The sequence below is a fragment of the Microtus pennsylvanicus genome, chromosome 1, assembly GCF_037038515.1.
Source record: "Microtus pennsylvanicus isolate mMicPen1 chromosome 1, mMicPen1.hap1, whole genome shotgun sequence".
Taxonomy (NCBI): domain Eukaryota; kingdom Metazoa; phylum Chordata; class Mammalia; order Rodentia; family Cricetidae; genus Microtus; species Microtus pennsylvanicus.
This window is the reverse complement of record NC_134579.1, coordinates 192,054,847-192,072,978: the sequence shown is the minus strand read 5'-3', so window position 1 is coordinate 192,072,978 and position 18,132 is coordinate 192,054,847. Positions and strand designations below refer to the sequence as shown.

At 42.3% G+C, this 18,132-nt stretch overlaps 1 protein-coding gene across 3 annotated transcripts in view; it reads right to left on the bottom strand.

Moving 5' to 3' along the window:
* Window positions 1–18,132, bottom strand: part of Pde7b (phosphodiesterase 7B) — a 314,676-nt gene that overhangs the window by 145,757 nt on the left and 150,787 nt on the right. The window contains exon 1 of one of the 3 annotated variants that reach the window (XM_075947929.1): window positions 1,040–2,032. The exons of the other annotated variants lie outside the window; for them this stretch is intronic. Coding sequence (XP_075804044.1) covers window positions 1,040–1,277 — 238 coding nt within the window. The 5' untranslated portion in view covers window positions 1,278–2,032. Of the gene's footprint in view, window positions 1–1,039; window positions 2,033–18,132 lie in introns of those variants that run through there. 3 annotated transcript variants of the gene reach the window in all.

Here is an 18,132-nt window from a genome sequence, read left to right as displayed (position 1 = left end):
AAATTATTAGGCAACTTAGCATAAGACACCAACAACAAAACCTTCTGCCGTAAGTTATTTGAAACAAAATCAGGGGCGTTTTTATGCTCAGCCCGTTCCCAGGAGAAAAAGGGAGATGATTTTTGGTCAGTCTTTTTCATCTGCCCTATCTCTCATCGGGGATGGCATGTTAGGGTTCCACTGCAGAGGCATGGCTAGGTCTTAAAAGGCACAAGCACACTCATATGTGTTCTCGAGTAAACCCACTGCTTTCCAAACACCCATCAGCAGATTCCCCAGAGGAAGGCAGCACCGAGCCATCAGTTGTGGTATTTGTCATTTACGGAGTCCCATGGCATCTCTATAGCCCCCTCGACTCCCACTCCCCATTAGAAGCGCAGCGAAGGTCCAACTGACTATCCCATCCCAAACAGCACATTCTTACGACGTGAATAAAGCCCTTCTGACTCATCATCTCCACACTTGTAGATGACCTGAGAGTTTTCGTCATCTCTGTAGGGGTATTCATCACTCGTCAAAGAGGAAACTGTGGCCGGCTATTTTGTCAACTTGCAGGGATCGAAAAAAAAAACATGCAGACCACACTCCGTTCTGGGATCATGATACACACACTGCATAAGTTGCATCGTTAAAATTTGGAGGCTACATTTTTACTTTACAGAAAGAAGTGCAGGGAACAACTCAAGGGAAACACTGTGCTGGAGAGACATTTCTAACTACGGACAAGGAATGTTAGGGGTAGGATAGACATGACAGTGGATCCAATTTCACACTCTCCCCTTGGGGTCTGAAACTCAAAATTTGACCCGGACCAGCCTGCAGCAAGCAGACCCCATAAGCAGGTTTGTTGGTTTCCATTTCTAACCCTTTTTCAGCATATCATCACTCAACTTTAAGACGCTTTTCCAATAGGGTAAACATTTGTAACTCAGCTCTTGAACCCTGTCCATACAACTTGCCTTCCTTCCTTGACTCAGGAAGGGGACCCAGAGTGATGGGACCTGGCTAAGTTGCCTTCTGCACCCCACTGCCAGTTTACCTGGGAAGCCGTGGAAAGCATCTTCATTTTCCAGAATGCCTCTCGGCTTGGTTGCCTGCAGTTCACTTTTGGACTTCCAAACCAGCTTTACCATCCTGATCATCTCTGGCAAGTCCCAGGGCAGCGGCCCCTGCTGGCACCCCGACCTGCTGCCTAGGGTGGAGGGCAGCACACCTTCTGGGGCCGTCCACCTCCTGCCTAGTTCTGCCGAGTGGAAGTACCGCTCTAGCACAGGCATTCTGCCTTGTGCCCCAGAAGAGGAGGTAGGGCTGCCGCCGTTGCTGCTGCCGCCGCCGCCACCGCCGCCGCCGCCGCCGCTGCTGCTGCTGCGGCTGCTGCCACCAGAGGGGAATTTCTTCCCGGGCAGCTGCAAGCAAACCCGCGTGAAATCCTCTCCAGCCTTGGAAAGACAAGTCTCCTCCAGCCTGGCACAGCCTCTCTGGCTTTCTCAGCCCCTGCACAAAAACAGTGGCGACGAGACGAGACCGATGCACCGCCTAAGGTTCCTCACTGCTGAAAAACCGTCTCTGAACTCCTTCCTTCCTTAGAGATACAGTTCATTTTTCCCCTTCTCTCTCAGGCACTGAATTCACAACACTTAATTAATCCCAGGCTACAGCTGGAACGACAGCGGGGAGGGGAAGAGAAGCCATCGAGACTTCAGCCTTCACTTCCCCTCTTCTTCCTCCTGTTCCGTTCGTTTTCTACGAGCTTTTTTTGCTGCTTGTCAAGTTTGTCAAGTGGCTTAGCCACGAAAAGACTTCAAGCGAAGATGTGGGGCTCCGCTTTGCGTGACGCTCCGAGGGGCCCCTCACAGGCTAGTTATCTGGAAGTGCCAGGTGAGGGGTTAAGCCCTATGGCACAGGAAGCCTAGAAGCTTCCCTGACTCTGGTTCTGCAAATCCCAAGGAGCTTTTAGCCAAACGTGGAAGCTGAGTTCTGCCAGAAATCGTCTGCAGTCGCTTCTCTCTGGAGGGCCTGGTGGGGGGCCTGCCTTGTCTGTCCGCTGTGCCTGCGCGGGTTGGGGGTGGCTTGATCTTACGGAAGACAGTTCAAACACTCTCCTTCCTTTTTCCACACCCCACCCACTTTGCTGTCAAAGTTCTCTGCAAACTAACCGGGTTTTTGGTCTATTAGTCAAATCCCTTTGTAACCTCAGCTGCCCTTCAGCTGGAAGGAAATAACATCGAATCACATTCCAAAGCTAACTGGAAAAAAAAAAGTGGATTAGGAAAGTATCAAGGTCCTTATGCATAGGCGCAGGGGTGTCTGTTTAGCCTGGACACGTGGCTCGGGTGGTTAAAAACCCATTTTCAAAGGGTAGTCATCGTTTTAAAGGGTGTTGGTAGGGGGTCATAAATGACCTGGAAAAGCAAGTATGGATGATTCTTTTCAGAGAGACCACACTGTGGGCTTAATATCTGGGCCACTGACTACTGTGTCCCCACCCCAGAGTGGTGAATTGAGGACAACCCTGGGCCAAGCCTCTTGCTTCCTGAGGCTCAGAGATGAAGGGGCTGACCCTGAGAGTCAGAGCCAAAGCGACAACAGAGATACCCCCCGTCGCTTATGTGAAAGGCTCTGGACATAAGCGAAAGTGGGGTGGTATTATGCTGGGCATTTTTGCCAGTAAATTGGGTTTGTAGGAACAATTTGAACTCGCACGTTCACATAGAAAGCCCCTGTTTTCCTGAAAGACCTTGTAACAATCCTATCTTCCTTGGAGCTCGGTGTCTCCGCATTGCAAAGGCCTTTGTTTTGCTTGGCCCTTATTTTGCTGATGTACAAGCTGTTGCTCCTGATCATTCTACATTCCTCTGGCTGGTGGATCACACAATCACTTGATGTTTCTTTAGGGGGGCATGGAGGAGATTTGGGGGCGAGGAGAAAGACCATTGCAGGGTGCTTTGCTGTCGTTGCTCTCCTCTCACTTGGTTCTGTTTTGGAAGTTGAAAGCAGTAACGCTTACTGTAATTTTGTCATTATTCTTCTTCCAAAACTATGGCTATTAGGCCTGAATTAAGTGATTCCCCCCCTTTTCTTCTAGATGAAAAAGTATACTATACACCTGTTTTCTTTCTTAGTAGATGAAAAAAGGCCTAAAACCCTCAGTGAGAGTGTGAATGTGTGTAATACACATTTGAGACAATGTTTTTCTTAGAATTTCATTATTAAAATATTGCAGTTTTTCTATAACTACATATCCATGCAATGTAATGAGCAAAAACCGGTGATCCACTTTATCTGCAAGATTTCTGTCTTTAATCCTCTCTGTTGAGATAAAAGGGTCCATATATCAACTGCACGCATCTCCCTAGTTTGACAACTCTTTCGATTCTTACCTTACACCTCCATTGGACTGGGGGCATTGAGGATCTCTGGAATCAGAGGGCTCTGTTAACATCTAGGCTGTTGCATTCCATACCATACTTCCTAAATAATGTTCTCTCTCTCTCTCTCTCTCTCTCTCTCTCTCTCTCTCTCTCTTTCTCTCTCATTCATTTTACATACCAACCACTGTGGTTCCTCCTCCCTCTTCTCCTCCCACTCCCCACACCTTCCCTTGGATAATGTCTTAAAGTCACTCCTCAGTCACAAACTTCCCTGTCTTAGCAACTCAAGGGTTTCCCAAGTGTTTGACTATTTTTATTTTTGTTCGCTTATTTTGCAAGAGTACTTAGCATCAGGATATCCTGACCCTTGAAACAAAGGGGTTAAGAACAAAGAAAACAAATATATGATACGATATATCACAGATGCTAATGTATTAAACACACAGCTCTTCCTCGTATGTTTCTTGAACACGACTATTTATAAAAGCCAAGAGTATACATTTCTCTTAGACTACTCCACATATCTCTTTGTAAAAATATTCCAGAGAAGTTACAAAATGTTGGATCACTGGATAAGAGTGTTTCCTATAAGAGAAGGAGTTAGGGCCAAACAAGTATCGTTTTCAATTTTCATCCCAAAAGGGGAACCTACTTCATTTGAATATCTATGTGTCTAAAATGTTTTCACAATTTAAAAATCCCCCCCCCCCCAATATGGGATTATCTTCATCCCAGAGCAGAAGTGCAAGAATTACCCCAGAAAGGTCGTTCTCAGGGTATTTCTGGCTCACACGGAGACAGGAAGTACAGGAAATCTTGTGCGAGAGCTTGGCTTGGGAGATTTTTGGCTCGGCAGCAGCTCAGGAGAGCAGGATGAGCCTCTTGCGCACTCAGGGACCAAAAGCTTGCAGCCTCACCGCTCCTCAGAAAGGTGGTTTGGTCACGTCTTGTAACTAATCTCAGGCTGAGAGGTCTCTGGTCTTTCAAATAGTTACCTTAGAGGATCACGCCTGTGAAGCTGTGATTTCCTTCCTCAGTGACAGTCATTGACCCCGGGATACAATGGAATCCAGAAGTCTGGGTCACTGGGCTTGGGAAAACGGCTGGGGTGTCCTGTACTCGCAAGACTTGTGAAGCAAAGCCTCGTCTGTGGGAGAATTCTCACAAATGTTGCTATCGGGGATTAAAGTGCTGCAGACAGGAAGTTTTGATATAGAAACTTGTTGGGAGCCTGTCTACCATGCCAGTAAATGGAAAACGCTTTTCTTTTCTTGAGATGTGAACTCACCAAGTCAGACCGGACTGGCAAGGCTGGCTCAGGGGATAAGGTACTTGGCTGGGTCAGCATCAGGATGCATGGGTCTTCACCGCTCTTGGAAAAACTGGCTGTAGCGGAGTGCATCTATAACCTTAGTGTTATGGCAGAGGCAGGTGGATCTCTGAGGCTCCTAGCAGTCAGTCTAGCCAATAAGGGGAGTGAAAAAGCCTTCCTCTAAACAACAATACCCCCATCAACAAAAAGGCAGAAAAGGGATAGAGGAAGAAACCTGATGTGGATCTCTGACTGCCATATGCACAGGCACCTACATACCTAAACAACACACACACACATACACACACACACACACACACACACACACACACGAAGGAAGGAACAAAGAAAAGAGCTTGTTCCAAAGAGAACTGAATTTGACTTTAAAAACTTTGTTGTATGTGTGCAGCTTATATAAAGGAAGGAAATTGATAACCCCAAGAGCAGATACGGTGACATGTACAAAATACATAATTGCTTTAATCCTGGAATTAAATTGAACTGTTAGAATTTTTATGTTCTGAAAGTTGTGAGAATATTATGTAGATGGTGGATGCTCTCTTATAAATTATTATAGTATATCTATTATATGTCATTTTAAATGGAAACTAACCATTTAAACATTTCAATACACTGTAGAATACATTTTTGTCTTGCAGAACATATTTGTTCTCCAAAGTCACAGAGAAACCCTGTTTCGAAAAACCAAAAAAAAAAAAAAAAAAAGAAACATATTTATTGCCTTTCTTTTTCTATTGGATCTATTAGCAGATTCTTCTAAAACTTTGTTTTAGTGACAACCCCATTGAGATGAATTTGAAATTAATTTATGTCCTTACTGTCCTTCATCATCCATTAATTATCCTTCTGTGTTCGAGGGGTCTGTTTTATTCCATACTTTGTTCTTCGTCAATCCAGCACAAATATGAATCTGTAAACTTCTCCTGACCTCCAGCCCAGACCTTTTGGCCACTCTGGTTTCACAACTGCGATTCAGATGCAATCCAGAATGAGCAAGGTAGGAGACACAGGTCTTTTAACTTTGTTTAATATAGCCCAAGTAGAAGAAGCTCAAACAATTTACAGTGCCCTTCGAGAGAAATAGAAATGTAACAGCTTTGGCCTTAGCTAATCTCAAGGACCAATGCCAGCAGGTAAGGGAAGGAGCTGGTCTACAGAGCAACCATACAAGGCAGCACAGATTTCCATCGTCACATGGACAGGGAGGAAAGTGGGTGCGGTCAGACAAGGAGAGATGAGGGAGAGGAAGGAGGGAGGAAAGTGGGTGCAGTCAGACAAGGAGAGATGAGGGAGAGGAAGGAGATGGGGTTGGGCCAACAGATTCGGAGTTTGTCATAACAGGTGCCTAAGTTCTACTTTGTCAGTTGTTCACTATTTGGTCATGCAGCAACAAGGGGAACCTGTGCTGCCCCTGGGTCTTGTCTTAGGCACTGAGAGCTGCTGGGCTCTGCAGCTGAGATGCTGGTAGAAGCGGGTACCAGAGTTCTAGCAGAAGTCAGGCCTCTCTCTCCGCGTTTAGGAAATGGAGCCAGTGCTGAGTTTGCCGTCTGTCTGACATATTTCCAACAGCAGAGGAGCCTATAACAGAGTCGGGGCAGAGGTCAAAGCAGCAGAAGACATACGTTTTCCCCCTGCCTCTTCCTTGCTGCTGCAGTGGCCCGGCATTCCTCCCAGGAACACTTCTCAGTCCTGAGACCCAGGCTTCCTATTGCTGTTGCCTTTTCATAATTTTTGATTGTGAAATACTATAAATGGTAGGAGAAGATACTTGCCATAATTTTATATTTGAGTTTCTACTGGAAAAAGAAACAAAAGCAAACAACAAAACCTCCAAACCAAAGCAAGGAGAACAAGAATGAACTCTGTAAAGTTCCTATAAACCCTAGGACCACTTATCTCAGGTTTACAAAGCTGGGTTTCAGACTGTACTTACCATTGAGTTTGACCTCAGATTTAATGTTTTATGGTGTGAGAGCAGTAAACACCTTATCCATCACACAGTGATCTTTTAAGAATTTAAACAGTTTAAAAATGAGCGATTTGAAAATTGGAAGTGTGCTGTAAAATTTAATATTATTATTTTAAAAGTTTAAGACAGACTTGGCCGAGAGTGGTGATTCACTCTGTAATCTCAGCACTTGGGAAGCGGAGGCAGGGGGATCACAAGTTTGAGGTCAGTGAGACCCTGTCTCAAAACAACAAAAATAACAACAAAGAAATCGTGCTGACAATTTCCCTAAGGTCAGATTTTGACTATGTTTTTGACTATATTATCTATTAGAAAGCTGAAAAGCCCAGCTCATCTCTCCTTAAAGTAGGACCCTTTGGAAGTTCATACTTCTCATGAGAACGCAGAAGTCTAAAGAAACAAAGACTGGAGCTGTGGATATTACTGGGGTGGTCCATAGGGGAAACAGTAAGGGATTGAAAAGGTAGAAGTCTGCATAAAGTATGAAAAATGATTGACATGTTCATAAGCTCAGATAGAAAAGGACAGTGTGTGTTGAGAGAATTACTGGAGAGATTGTGTGGGTAAGTGCACTGCTACACAAGCTCAAGGACTTGAACTTGGGTCTCCATCACCCACATAAAAAGTCACAAGTGGCCATGTCTAGTCATATAGTCTCAGTGCTACGGTAGATGGGAAGAGGGTGACTACAGGCAGCTTGGCTGCATAGTCAGAAAGGACCTCCTTTTCAGAGTAGTAAAGCTTCGCTGCATAGTCAGAAAGGACCTCCTTTTCAGAGTAGTAAAGTGACGAGTGATGAAGCCAGACACCGCAAGTCCTCGTCTAGCCTCCACACGTTTGTGAGTGCACACACATGCACACGCAGGGTTGCCCAGTCATACACCTCCACACACACTAAGCCTCTGCATGTTGATGGATTCCTTGGTTATTCTCACACACACATTAACATTTGAGAAGCATTGCTCCCGAATGCCACCCAGGAACCCCTTTTGGCACAGACATCACATGGAAAGCAGAACTGAGAGACAATAGGCCAAAGTGAGAGGAACAGAACAAAGAATCCTGGGGAGCAGCAGGTCTGCCCTTCACAAACATGTCCTCCTGGGGTGACTTTGAACTCTACACACACAAACGAATGTCAAGAGCAGAGATGGACCTTGTTAGAAGTCTTTATTCCTTATCTTTTCTTTTTCATTTCTTGTATTGTTTGTAGCACCAATTTTTCCATGTCTTATTAATGTGTTTTTTTTTATCATTTTAAAAACAAAACCCCTTGCTTGCCATTTTCTTTTATAATATTCCCTTAACTCTTCTTGGGATCTTTTAAACTCAACCTAATTCTTGAGAGTGTTCAGGAGTCATGCATCTCACTTTTTTTTTAAAGAAGGTAGAAACATATTTTAAACCTTTAAAGCATAATATTAGGCTTTGAGCACTGTATTTCCATTAAAAACAAATATTAAATGAAAAGCCATTAAGAGTAACTGAGAGTCCAAAAATGTTTGAGGAATAAAGACCCAGACAAAAGTAACATGAGATTCTCATGCGTTTTCTGGGGAAATGGGCTAGTGAGCAGCCCGAAGACATCCTCATGGTGAGTCTGTGACTCCAAGCTGTGCAACTCATGAATATCGAACACACCCAGTCACTGTAGATGAAATGCAATTCCCCGTGGAGAGGACCCACACTGTAGATGCACAAAATGACCCACAATGATCATACAAGCTTAGCCGTAGACATGGTTCATGGATGTTATACCACCAAAATTTGTGTACAAAGAATATTGAATCTTTTTAATGTACAGATTCTTGTTTGGGAGGTTCACATAAAGACATGAAACTTTGCAACTCTAAACATTTTCTTAAATATGACAAGGGTGTCGTCCTGTTACTGTACTCTGAGTAAAAGGCTAGGGGACTACCCTGTGACAGCATTTTCTGTCTTATATTAGTTGCTTACAAAAGACAATTCAGCAAAATTCGCATTTTACAAGTACATGTCACTAGGACTTTCAAGCCATGCTGACTTGACTTTTGAGGGAAACAAGAGACTGGAAATAGCTACATAAGAAACAGGGCCAACCATCATCCATCATGATTAAGTCGGCTTCATCCCAAAGAAGCAGGGATGGTTCAACATATGAAAATCTGTCAACGTAATCCACCATATAAACAAACTGAAAAATAAAAAACCACATGATCATTTGATTAGATGCCGAAAAAGCTTTCGACAAAATACAACATTCCTTCATGCTAAAGGTCTTGGGGAGAGCAGGGATACAAGGAACATACCTAAACATAAAAAAGGAAATATACAGCAAGCCAACAGCCAACATCAAACTAAATGGAAAAAAACTCCCAGCAATCCCACTGTTATCAGGAACAAGACAAGGTTGTCCACTCTCTCCATATCTATTCAATATAGTTCTTGAGGTCCTAGCTAGAGCAATAAGACACCAAAAGTAGATCAAGGGGATAAAAATCAAAAAAGAAGAAGTCAAACTCTCACTATTTGCTGATGATAAGACAGTTTACGTAACTGACCCCAAAAATTCTACCAAGGAACTTCTACAACTCATAAACACTTTTAGTAATGTAGCAGGATACAAGATTGACTCAAAAAATCAATAGTCCTCTTGTACAGCATAAAATATCTTGGAACAACTCTAACCAAACAAGTGGAAGGTTCGTATGAGAAGAACTTTAAATCTTTGAAGAAAGAAATTGAAGAAGACACCGGAAGGTGGAAAGATCTCCCATGCTCTTGGGTAGGTAGAATTAACATACTAAAAATGGTAATCGTACCAAGAACAATATACAGATTCAATGCAATGCCCATTAAAATCTCAGCAAAATTCTTCACAGACCTTGAAAGAACAGTACTCAACTTCAAATGGAAACGCAAAAAAGCCAAGATAGCCAAAACAATCTTGTACAATGAAAGAACTTCTGGAGGCATCACAATTCCTGACTTTAAACTCCACTACAGAGCTACAGTACTGAAAACAGGCTGGTATTGGCATAAGAACAGACAGAAGGATGAATGGAACGGAACAGAAGACCCGCATATCAAACCACATATCTTTGAACACCTGATCTTTGATAAAGAAGCAAAAGATATCAAATGGAAAAAAGAAAGCATATTTAACAAGTGGTGCTGGCATAACTGGATACCAACATGTAGAAGAATGAAAATAGACCCATATCTATCACCATGCACAAAGGTCAAGTCCAAATGGATCAAAGACCTTAACATAAAGAGAGCCATGCTGAACCTTATAGAAGAGAAAGTGGGAAGTACACTTGAACACATTGGCACAGGGAACCACTTCCTAAATATAACCCCCGCAGCACAGACACTGAGAGAAACAATTAATAAATGAGACCTCTTGAAACTGAAAATCTTCTGTTAAGCAAAGAACATGGTCAATAAGACAAAATGACAGCCTACAGAATGGGAAAAGATCTTCATGAACCCCACATCAGACAAAGGTCTGATCTCCGAAATACACAAAAAACTCAAGAAATTGGTTATCAAAAGAACAAATAATCCAATAAAAAATGGAATATATACCTAAACAGAGAACTCTCAACAGAGGAATCTAAAATGGCTGAAAGACACTCAAGGAAATGTTCAACATCCTTAGTCATCAGAGAAATGCAAATCAAAAAAACTCTGAGATTCCATCTTATATCTGTCATAATGGCCAAGATCAGAAACACTGATGACAACTTATGTTGGAGAGGCTGTGGGGTAAAGGAAACACTTCTGCATTGCTAGTGGAAATGCAAGCTCGTTTGGATGTCAGTGTGGTGAATCCTCAGAAAATTAGGAAACAACCTTCCTCAAGATCCAGTAATACCACTTTTGGGTATATATCCAAAGGATGCTCAATTGTGCCACAAGGACATGTGCTCAACTATGTTCATAGCATACCCAGAACTTGGAAACAACCTAAATGCCTCTCAACCAAAGAATGAATAAGGAAAACGTGATACATTTACACAATGGAGTACTACACAGCAAAAAAATAACAACATCTTGAATTTTGCAGAAAAATGGATGGAGGTAGAAAACATCATTTTGAGTGAGGTAACCCAGACACAGAAAAACAATTATTATATGTACTCACTCATAAGTGGTTTTTAAACATAAAGCAAAGGAAACCAGCCCACAAATCACAATTCCAGAGAACTTAGACAACAATGAGGACCCTAAGAGAGACATACATGGATCTAATCTACATGGGAAATAGAAAAAGACAAGATCGCCTTAGTAAATTGGGAGCACGGCGACCTTGAGGGAGGGTTGAAGTGGGGAAGGGAGAGGCAGGGAGAAAAGCAGAGAAAATGTAGAGCTCAATAAAAATCAATAAAAAAAGAAAATAAATTAGAAAAAAAAGAATTAGGGCTATATCCAAAGTCTTTTATGGCATCAAACCACTGTTTGGCTTTTCAGTTTTGTTTTGCTCATTTTGTTGTTGTTACGGAATGACTTTAAAGACAAGGTTGGCTATTAAATATAAACCACTGCAATGGACACGCACGACCGTCTTCAACTTTATATCCAAATGCTTTTATTAAAGTCTGTTCTCATCAAATGTGCAGCAAAACTTAGGTCAGTTTTTCAATTCTTCTTTCATTTCAGCATGTCATGATTTGTTGCACCTTGTCACAATTTTCAGAATGGTTGGAGACCACTTTGAGAAAGTTTAGAGACCCCATCTTATACTGGGAATGATTAGCATGCAGGCAAGACTCTGAGCCTATGCGTTCCACCATTGGGCATGCTCTCACCAAAAACTGATTCTTTCATTTGATTTATTAAAGACTTACACAAAATGGTCTCTGCACAAAGCCCAGTAATCTTTCCCACTAATATCCCAAGCATGAATGAATGGTGACCATATGATTCCACAAAGAAATAAAGATGGAAAAAGAGAGAAAGAAAACAGGCATTCAAGGCATTAAAGCCAGTGGCCAACGGTGCTGCTGACTCAGAGAAATGTACCGCACTGCTGTTTCTCATTTTGCCTTGAGAAAACACAACACAAAGTACAAAAGATAAGTAAAATAAACTCGACTACAGGCTATACTTTTTAACAGGTATGGCCTGGAATTCCTGCAGCCCCAGATGTAGTATTTATGAGAACACAGTGCCAGAAGCCAGAGGCATGTGAAACCAGCTGGAAGACAAGCCTGATCAGCAGCAGGAGGCTAGAATACCAGCACATTTATATGATTAAAAATTTGTATAGTTAACTAAACAAGAACGCTTAGAATAAATGAAATCATCTGTCAGAAATTGCAAACACAGCTTGCTGTATTATTTTCCATTGTCTTTCTTGCATGTGGGTTTTTCTTTTTTACCCCTAAGCCTGAGGGCTTTGCTCTGGTAGCAGACACCTATATTTCCTGTCACCCAAACCTTGTTTGTAGTGACTACAAACAAGGAAGGGAAAGCCGAGAGATATTATATTCCCTGCAAATGCACATCATGCCTATTATTTTAGATGATTCTGGAGGTCGCTGTCAGTTGAAAACTCAAGGTGAAAAATAAAAGGACCGAACAGATAGCCCAACACAGTTCAGTTTGTAGGGTAAGGAGAAGGGATTCTTACCACATCTTTTGTTTGCTTAGTAGGGGTTTCACCACAAAATTAGCAGCACCATAATTAAAGAAGAAAGCCTAGCACTCCATGACAAAAGACTGTCTAAGTCACTCTGGCTAATTCTCCACCCATATCTTCCCTTCTAAACTCTAGTGATATTTTGCTCCTTGCTGTAAAATGGTCAAGATCTTCTGGCCTCTGATATATGGTTAGGTTATAACTTAAGCTAACTGGTCTACCTTCTTATTTGGGTTTCTAGATCCAAGTGTTCTTTGTCTTCTGTCATCCTCTTCCTGCATCATTTCTATGGTCTGCTAAGCTTCATAGTCCTAATTTTCTGATCTTTGAACTTGACATTAATATTGCCTTTGATGTGCATATGTCCATAGACCTGTTGTTTTATGTTTGCATGTCTCAGTTAGAGTACCAGGACTCAACTTCAGAACCATAAGCCCATTTCATTTGCTTTCATTTACTCCTTTATTTCAAGTCAGGATGTTGCTCTGTTGTCCGAACTGGCCTCTGTACTCCTGCCTCAGACTGCCAGGGAGCAGGTGGGTGCCATAATAGTATGCATAGACTTTCTACCAATGCCTTTGCATTGCTCTTGTCTGCCCCACCTTCCTCACTTTCAATCTCTCAGTTGGCAATTGACTGAGCTACTACGAAACTGTATTCTTTGACTCCTTCATTTGCTATTGAAAACTTCAGTCGAGTCTTGTGTGTCTTTACAAGTTGATGTATTATAGATAGGACGCACCTTATAATCATGTCATTTTCAAATTGTCACATATAAACAGTGATGACAACTATTCATGTTAATTTGACACAAAGAGAATCATAACTTACAAAACTATCCAAATCCCTTTGTGGGACATTTCATGATTTCAGAAATAGTCTCCTACTCCTCTGGTTTTATAGACTCACTCACACTTACATTCAAATACACAAGATTTCTATGGAAACTGTATTGTTGTCTAAACATGCCAGAGGCATTCTGATAACGGGCATGAAAGATTTGGACCCTCAGGATGTCTCTAACCTAACTCCCAGACCTGTGGATATGCTAGGTTATACATTGAAGGGAGGTCCAGTGAGAAGCTGGCATTAGAACAGAGCTGGTATCCTGCACTCTGGACAGGTCTTGTGTGGTAATGAGGATCTTTCCATGTAAAAGACATGGATGGAGAAAGACATAGAGATGTGTTATGAAAAAGACTCCCTTGGGCATGGCAGGCTTGTGGGTGGAAAGTGCTTACAGTCCAGGATGTAAAAGATGCCTCTAAAGGATGGAAAAGACCAGAAAATCGATTTACTCCTTAGGGTCCCCAAAATGGCACTTGGATTTATTTAATATGTTGGTTTTAGATCTCAGATCACAGAACACTGAGAAAAATAAATCAGAGGTATTTTAAGCAGCTAAGTTGTGATTTGTTACAATGGCAATAAGAGATTAATATATTATTAGTTATACTGTGTCTACTGTTAGGAAAGACTTGGTTATGTGTCTAATCCAGAAACCACTTGTATTTTCTTTCTGAACTCTCAAAATTGACTCCTGTCTACTTAAACCAAGAGGGACGTTTGATCCACTTCATTTATCTGCAAGCATAGCTTCATTTGCTGTTGATGTTCTCTCCTGAATTTCAAAGCAGTCCAAGGGAGCTATTGGCTTATCCTGTGCAGCTGGAGATCCTTGTAATGTCTTGTTCATTCATTCACTTAGTCATTCATTCAATGTGTGTTTTTATTGCATCTTATCCAGGCTACAGGATTCAATATACAAAGGTACTGTTCCTGATTTTCTTTTTAAGAAAATTGTCTCATGTAGTCTGTGTTGTGGGATATTTGTACACTGCGTGAAGACACATTGCTGTGATTGGTTTAATAAAGAGCTGAACGGCCAATGGCTAGGCAGGAGGTATAGGTGGAACTTTCAGACGCAGACAAGCATCTGGGAGGAAGAGAGGTGGAGAAGCCAGCCAGACTTGGAAAGAGCAGGATACACAGAATAAGATAGAGGTAAGAGCCACATGGTAGAATTTAGATGAATAAAAATATGGGTTAATTTAAGTTATAAGAGCTAGTTAGGAACAAGCCTAAGCTGTAAGCCAAGCTTTTACAATTAATGAGAAGTCTCTGTGCAATTATTTGTGGCCTACTGGCCCAAATAGAAATTTGAGTGTAGTCTAGGGTGACCTTAGGTAGTCAAGGATGGCCTTGAATTGATGGTTTTCCTGTCGATGTGTGAGGACTAAAGGTGTATGCAATCACGCTTGGGTTTGTGGTACAGGGACTGAACTCAGGGAAAGCATTTTACCAATGAAGGTACATCTCAGTCCTAGTTCTTAGTCTTATTTTCTTAAATAAATTTAGCAGAAACAAGGAACTATTGTGCCACCATACAAGTGTGTCATAATTCATTTTTATTGTTAATAATGATTATGATCAACTTTTTTCATTACAGTTCTCTCCCTAGCTTGACAACTAAAAAAAATCTTTAAAATCTGCATTGACATTAAAATGTGATTATATGCATAGGAATGTAGAAATGGTCAATTCTCTCTCTCTCTCTCTCTCTCTCTCTCTCTCTCTCTCTCTCTCTCTCTCTGTGTGTGTGTGTGTGTGTTTTAATTTGGTAGAGGTTTTCAAAGCTGAACTCCAGTGGTTTTAAAATGCTGAGAAAACTCTTCTTCCCTTTGCCACACGAGTGGACACTGTGTTCCCAGCAAACTAGTAGCTCAGGAAGAATTCTTAGGATTCAAACAGAGCCGAGAGAGGAAACAAAGGGTACCAGTTTCAAGGTTTGGTTTTTTTTTTTTTTTTTTTTTTTTTGGTGTTTTGAGACAGGGTTTCTCTGTGGTTTTGGAGCCTGTCCTGGAACTAGCTCTTGTAGACCAGGCTGGTCTCAAACTCACAGAGATCCGCCTGCCTCTGCCTCCCAAGTGCTGGGATTAAAGGCGTGCGCCACCACCGCCCATACAGTTTCAAGGGAATTTAGAAATACAGAACTATTTCCATAAGAAAATAGGTCGTCTTGGGTTGCTACACTGAGATACCACAGACTGGATGACTTAAAGAACAGAAATTGATTGTTCACATTCTTGCCGTTTCAAAGTCCAGCATCAGTTTCCAGAAGGGGCTGACTCCAGTGAGGGCACTCTCTGCTTGTGGATGGTGTCTGTCTTATGTGACAAAGAGAGGTGACAAGGGCTGGGACTCCTTGATGAAACTGTCTCATTTCTGAAGGGAGACCAGATATTCATCTAATTTTTAAAAAATGTTTAAGTGGACTGTGTATAATAACATGTCTTTTTCTGATCAGGTCAAGGAGGAAGATTTTCTTCAACAATTTCTTTCTATTATTGTCTTTTTTTGGAGACAATCTTATTTGATTCTCTATTTCATAATCCCCTTGCCCTAACCTTCCAAGCTCCACTTGAGCACTTGTTTTTATTTTTTGGAACAGGGTCTCCTTTGGGCCAGCTTTGCTTGGGACTTGCCATTTAGCCAAGGATGGTGGCCTTGCATCTGACCTTCTCACCTCCACCCCCCCAGGTACTGGGATTTACAGGCGTGCACTGCCTTATTTAGCTTAATCCAGCACTTCTATTTATAATTACATTTATTTGTATGTATGCGTGTGTGCATGTGTGTGTGCGCGCATGCACGCGTGTGTGTATATTTGCACATGCATGTACATGGTAACAGACATCGGAGAATAATTTACTGGATTTGGTTCTCTCCTTCATCCTCATAAAACCTGGGCATCAAACTGAGGTCCTTGGGCTTGGTGGTAAGCACCGTTAACCACTGAGTTGTCTCTAGCACTTTCTTGTTGCAAGTGATGGCAAAGGCGACCTTATTCTTATGGCAACTCACTTTCTGCCAGGGCTGTGTCCTGGAACTATTGTACCTGTTGACAGGAGATCTTTTAGGACATTTAATAAAAAAATAAAAAACCCTGCATCTCAGCTCTGCTCTTTCTGACCTCGCTTCTTTGGTCTGAACAACCAGAGACTGATGATATGGAATTGGTGTACTGAGTTTACAGAGTTACCCGAGAGATGCTCAACAGGTAGTTTCTCTGTGGAGCCAGAGAATAAAGCTGCAAACGGTTTCACAGTGCCGGTGGTGTCTGCTTGCCAAACAGTTTGACCAGAAACGGAAAGAAAAGAGCCTTAAGTGTTTCCAAGTGTTAAGGAAATGCCTTGGGTCATTCTTTGCACGGACCACAGTCCGTGTGGGCCATTCAGATCTGGCTTCCAGCTGATGTTGGTTGTGCAGGAGCCTATGAACAGAGGCATCCGGGGAACAGTGGCTCAGGTATCTGCTCCCTGGTTCTTACCGTCTTTGGTTTTTCTTTCACAAGGTGCTGATCATCTACGCACGTGAACTTGTCAAATATAAACCTATAAATTCCTGATTACTTTGGTCCGGCACCTTCTTCTCAAGGTGTTACGGAATATTCAAAGGGCTTGCTGTCAAGTACCTTTCATTTATCTGCTCTTAGATTTGAGGACAACAAGTATTTGCGTCCCTGAGATCTGCCACCGAGCAACCTCAAAGTGGTCTACATTACAACGTACGCTGAATTAGTGCTATTGTGTTCGTGGTAAAAGTAGGGAGAGAGTTCTGTGTAGGACAGCCGCAGCATTTTTGAGAAACCTCAGAAGGGATACTTGGTGTTGCAAAATCAAGTACTCCTTTTGACCTCAACCATAGTTTGGTTTTCTCAAAATTATTGAAGGGTTAGAACTTTCCCCCCCATTAGCTTGGTTGGTAAAGTCACGTTTTGCCCCAAGAGTTCAAACGTGCAAAAATAAGCCCTTGCTTACAGAATCAACTTGGGGCTTCTCTGGATTTAGCCTGTTGCTGTTTCTTTCTCATGTCTCACCTGTTGGTTAAATGTCCCACTTCTGTCCATTTCTTTTTTCCCCCTCTGTAAATCCTTTGAAGACCGTTTTCAGCAACAAAACCGAGCACAATGCAGTAGGACCGGGGCAGCGGATAACCTCAGTTCTTAGGTAATAAAGAGTATTAAATGAAGGTGCACATGGGAAGTATACAGAATAAAGTTAAGCCAAGAGCAGGCCTTCAAAAAGTTTTTCAGTTGCTATCACCCCTTCTAGACTGCTGCTCACTTCTCTATAAGGCTAGCATTAACCCTTCCAGCCCTAGGCACCCGCAGGTGTGAGGAGGGAACTGTGTGAACGGAGAAAGCCAGGGAAGGCAAGCACAAAGGAAAATGAAGGCATGGATTTGATCCATGGCATAGGAGTTGGGACAAAAAGATAAAAATAAAAAAAAACAAAAATAAAAAATTAAAAAAGGACAAAGATAAAAGATGAAAGAAACGCGGGGCTGGGGAGGTAGTTCATTTGGTACAGTCTTTGGCTAGCATTTCTGAGGTCCTGGGTTTGATCCCCAGTACCACATAAAACACAATGATGGGGGACACCAATACTCTTAGCACTTGGGGTGTGGAGGCAGGAGGGTCAGGACCACAAGGCCATTCTTGGCTACATAGTGAGATGACTTCGTGTGTGTGTGTGTATATGTGTGTGCGTGTGTGTGTATGTGTGTGTGTGTGTATGTGTGTGTGTGTATGTGTATGTATGTGTGTGTGTGTATGTGTGTGTGTGTGTGCTAGTGGATATGTGTGTATGTGTGTGTGTGTGCTAGTGGATATGTGTGTATGGGCATGTGGAAGTCAGAAGACAACCCCAGACATCCTTCTTCAGGCACTTTCCCCCTTTGGTCACTGGCCTGGAATTCTCTAAGTAGGCTAGGTCCCAGGGATCTGTCTGCCTGTGCCATCTCAGTTCCGAGATTACAAGTGAGTATC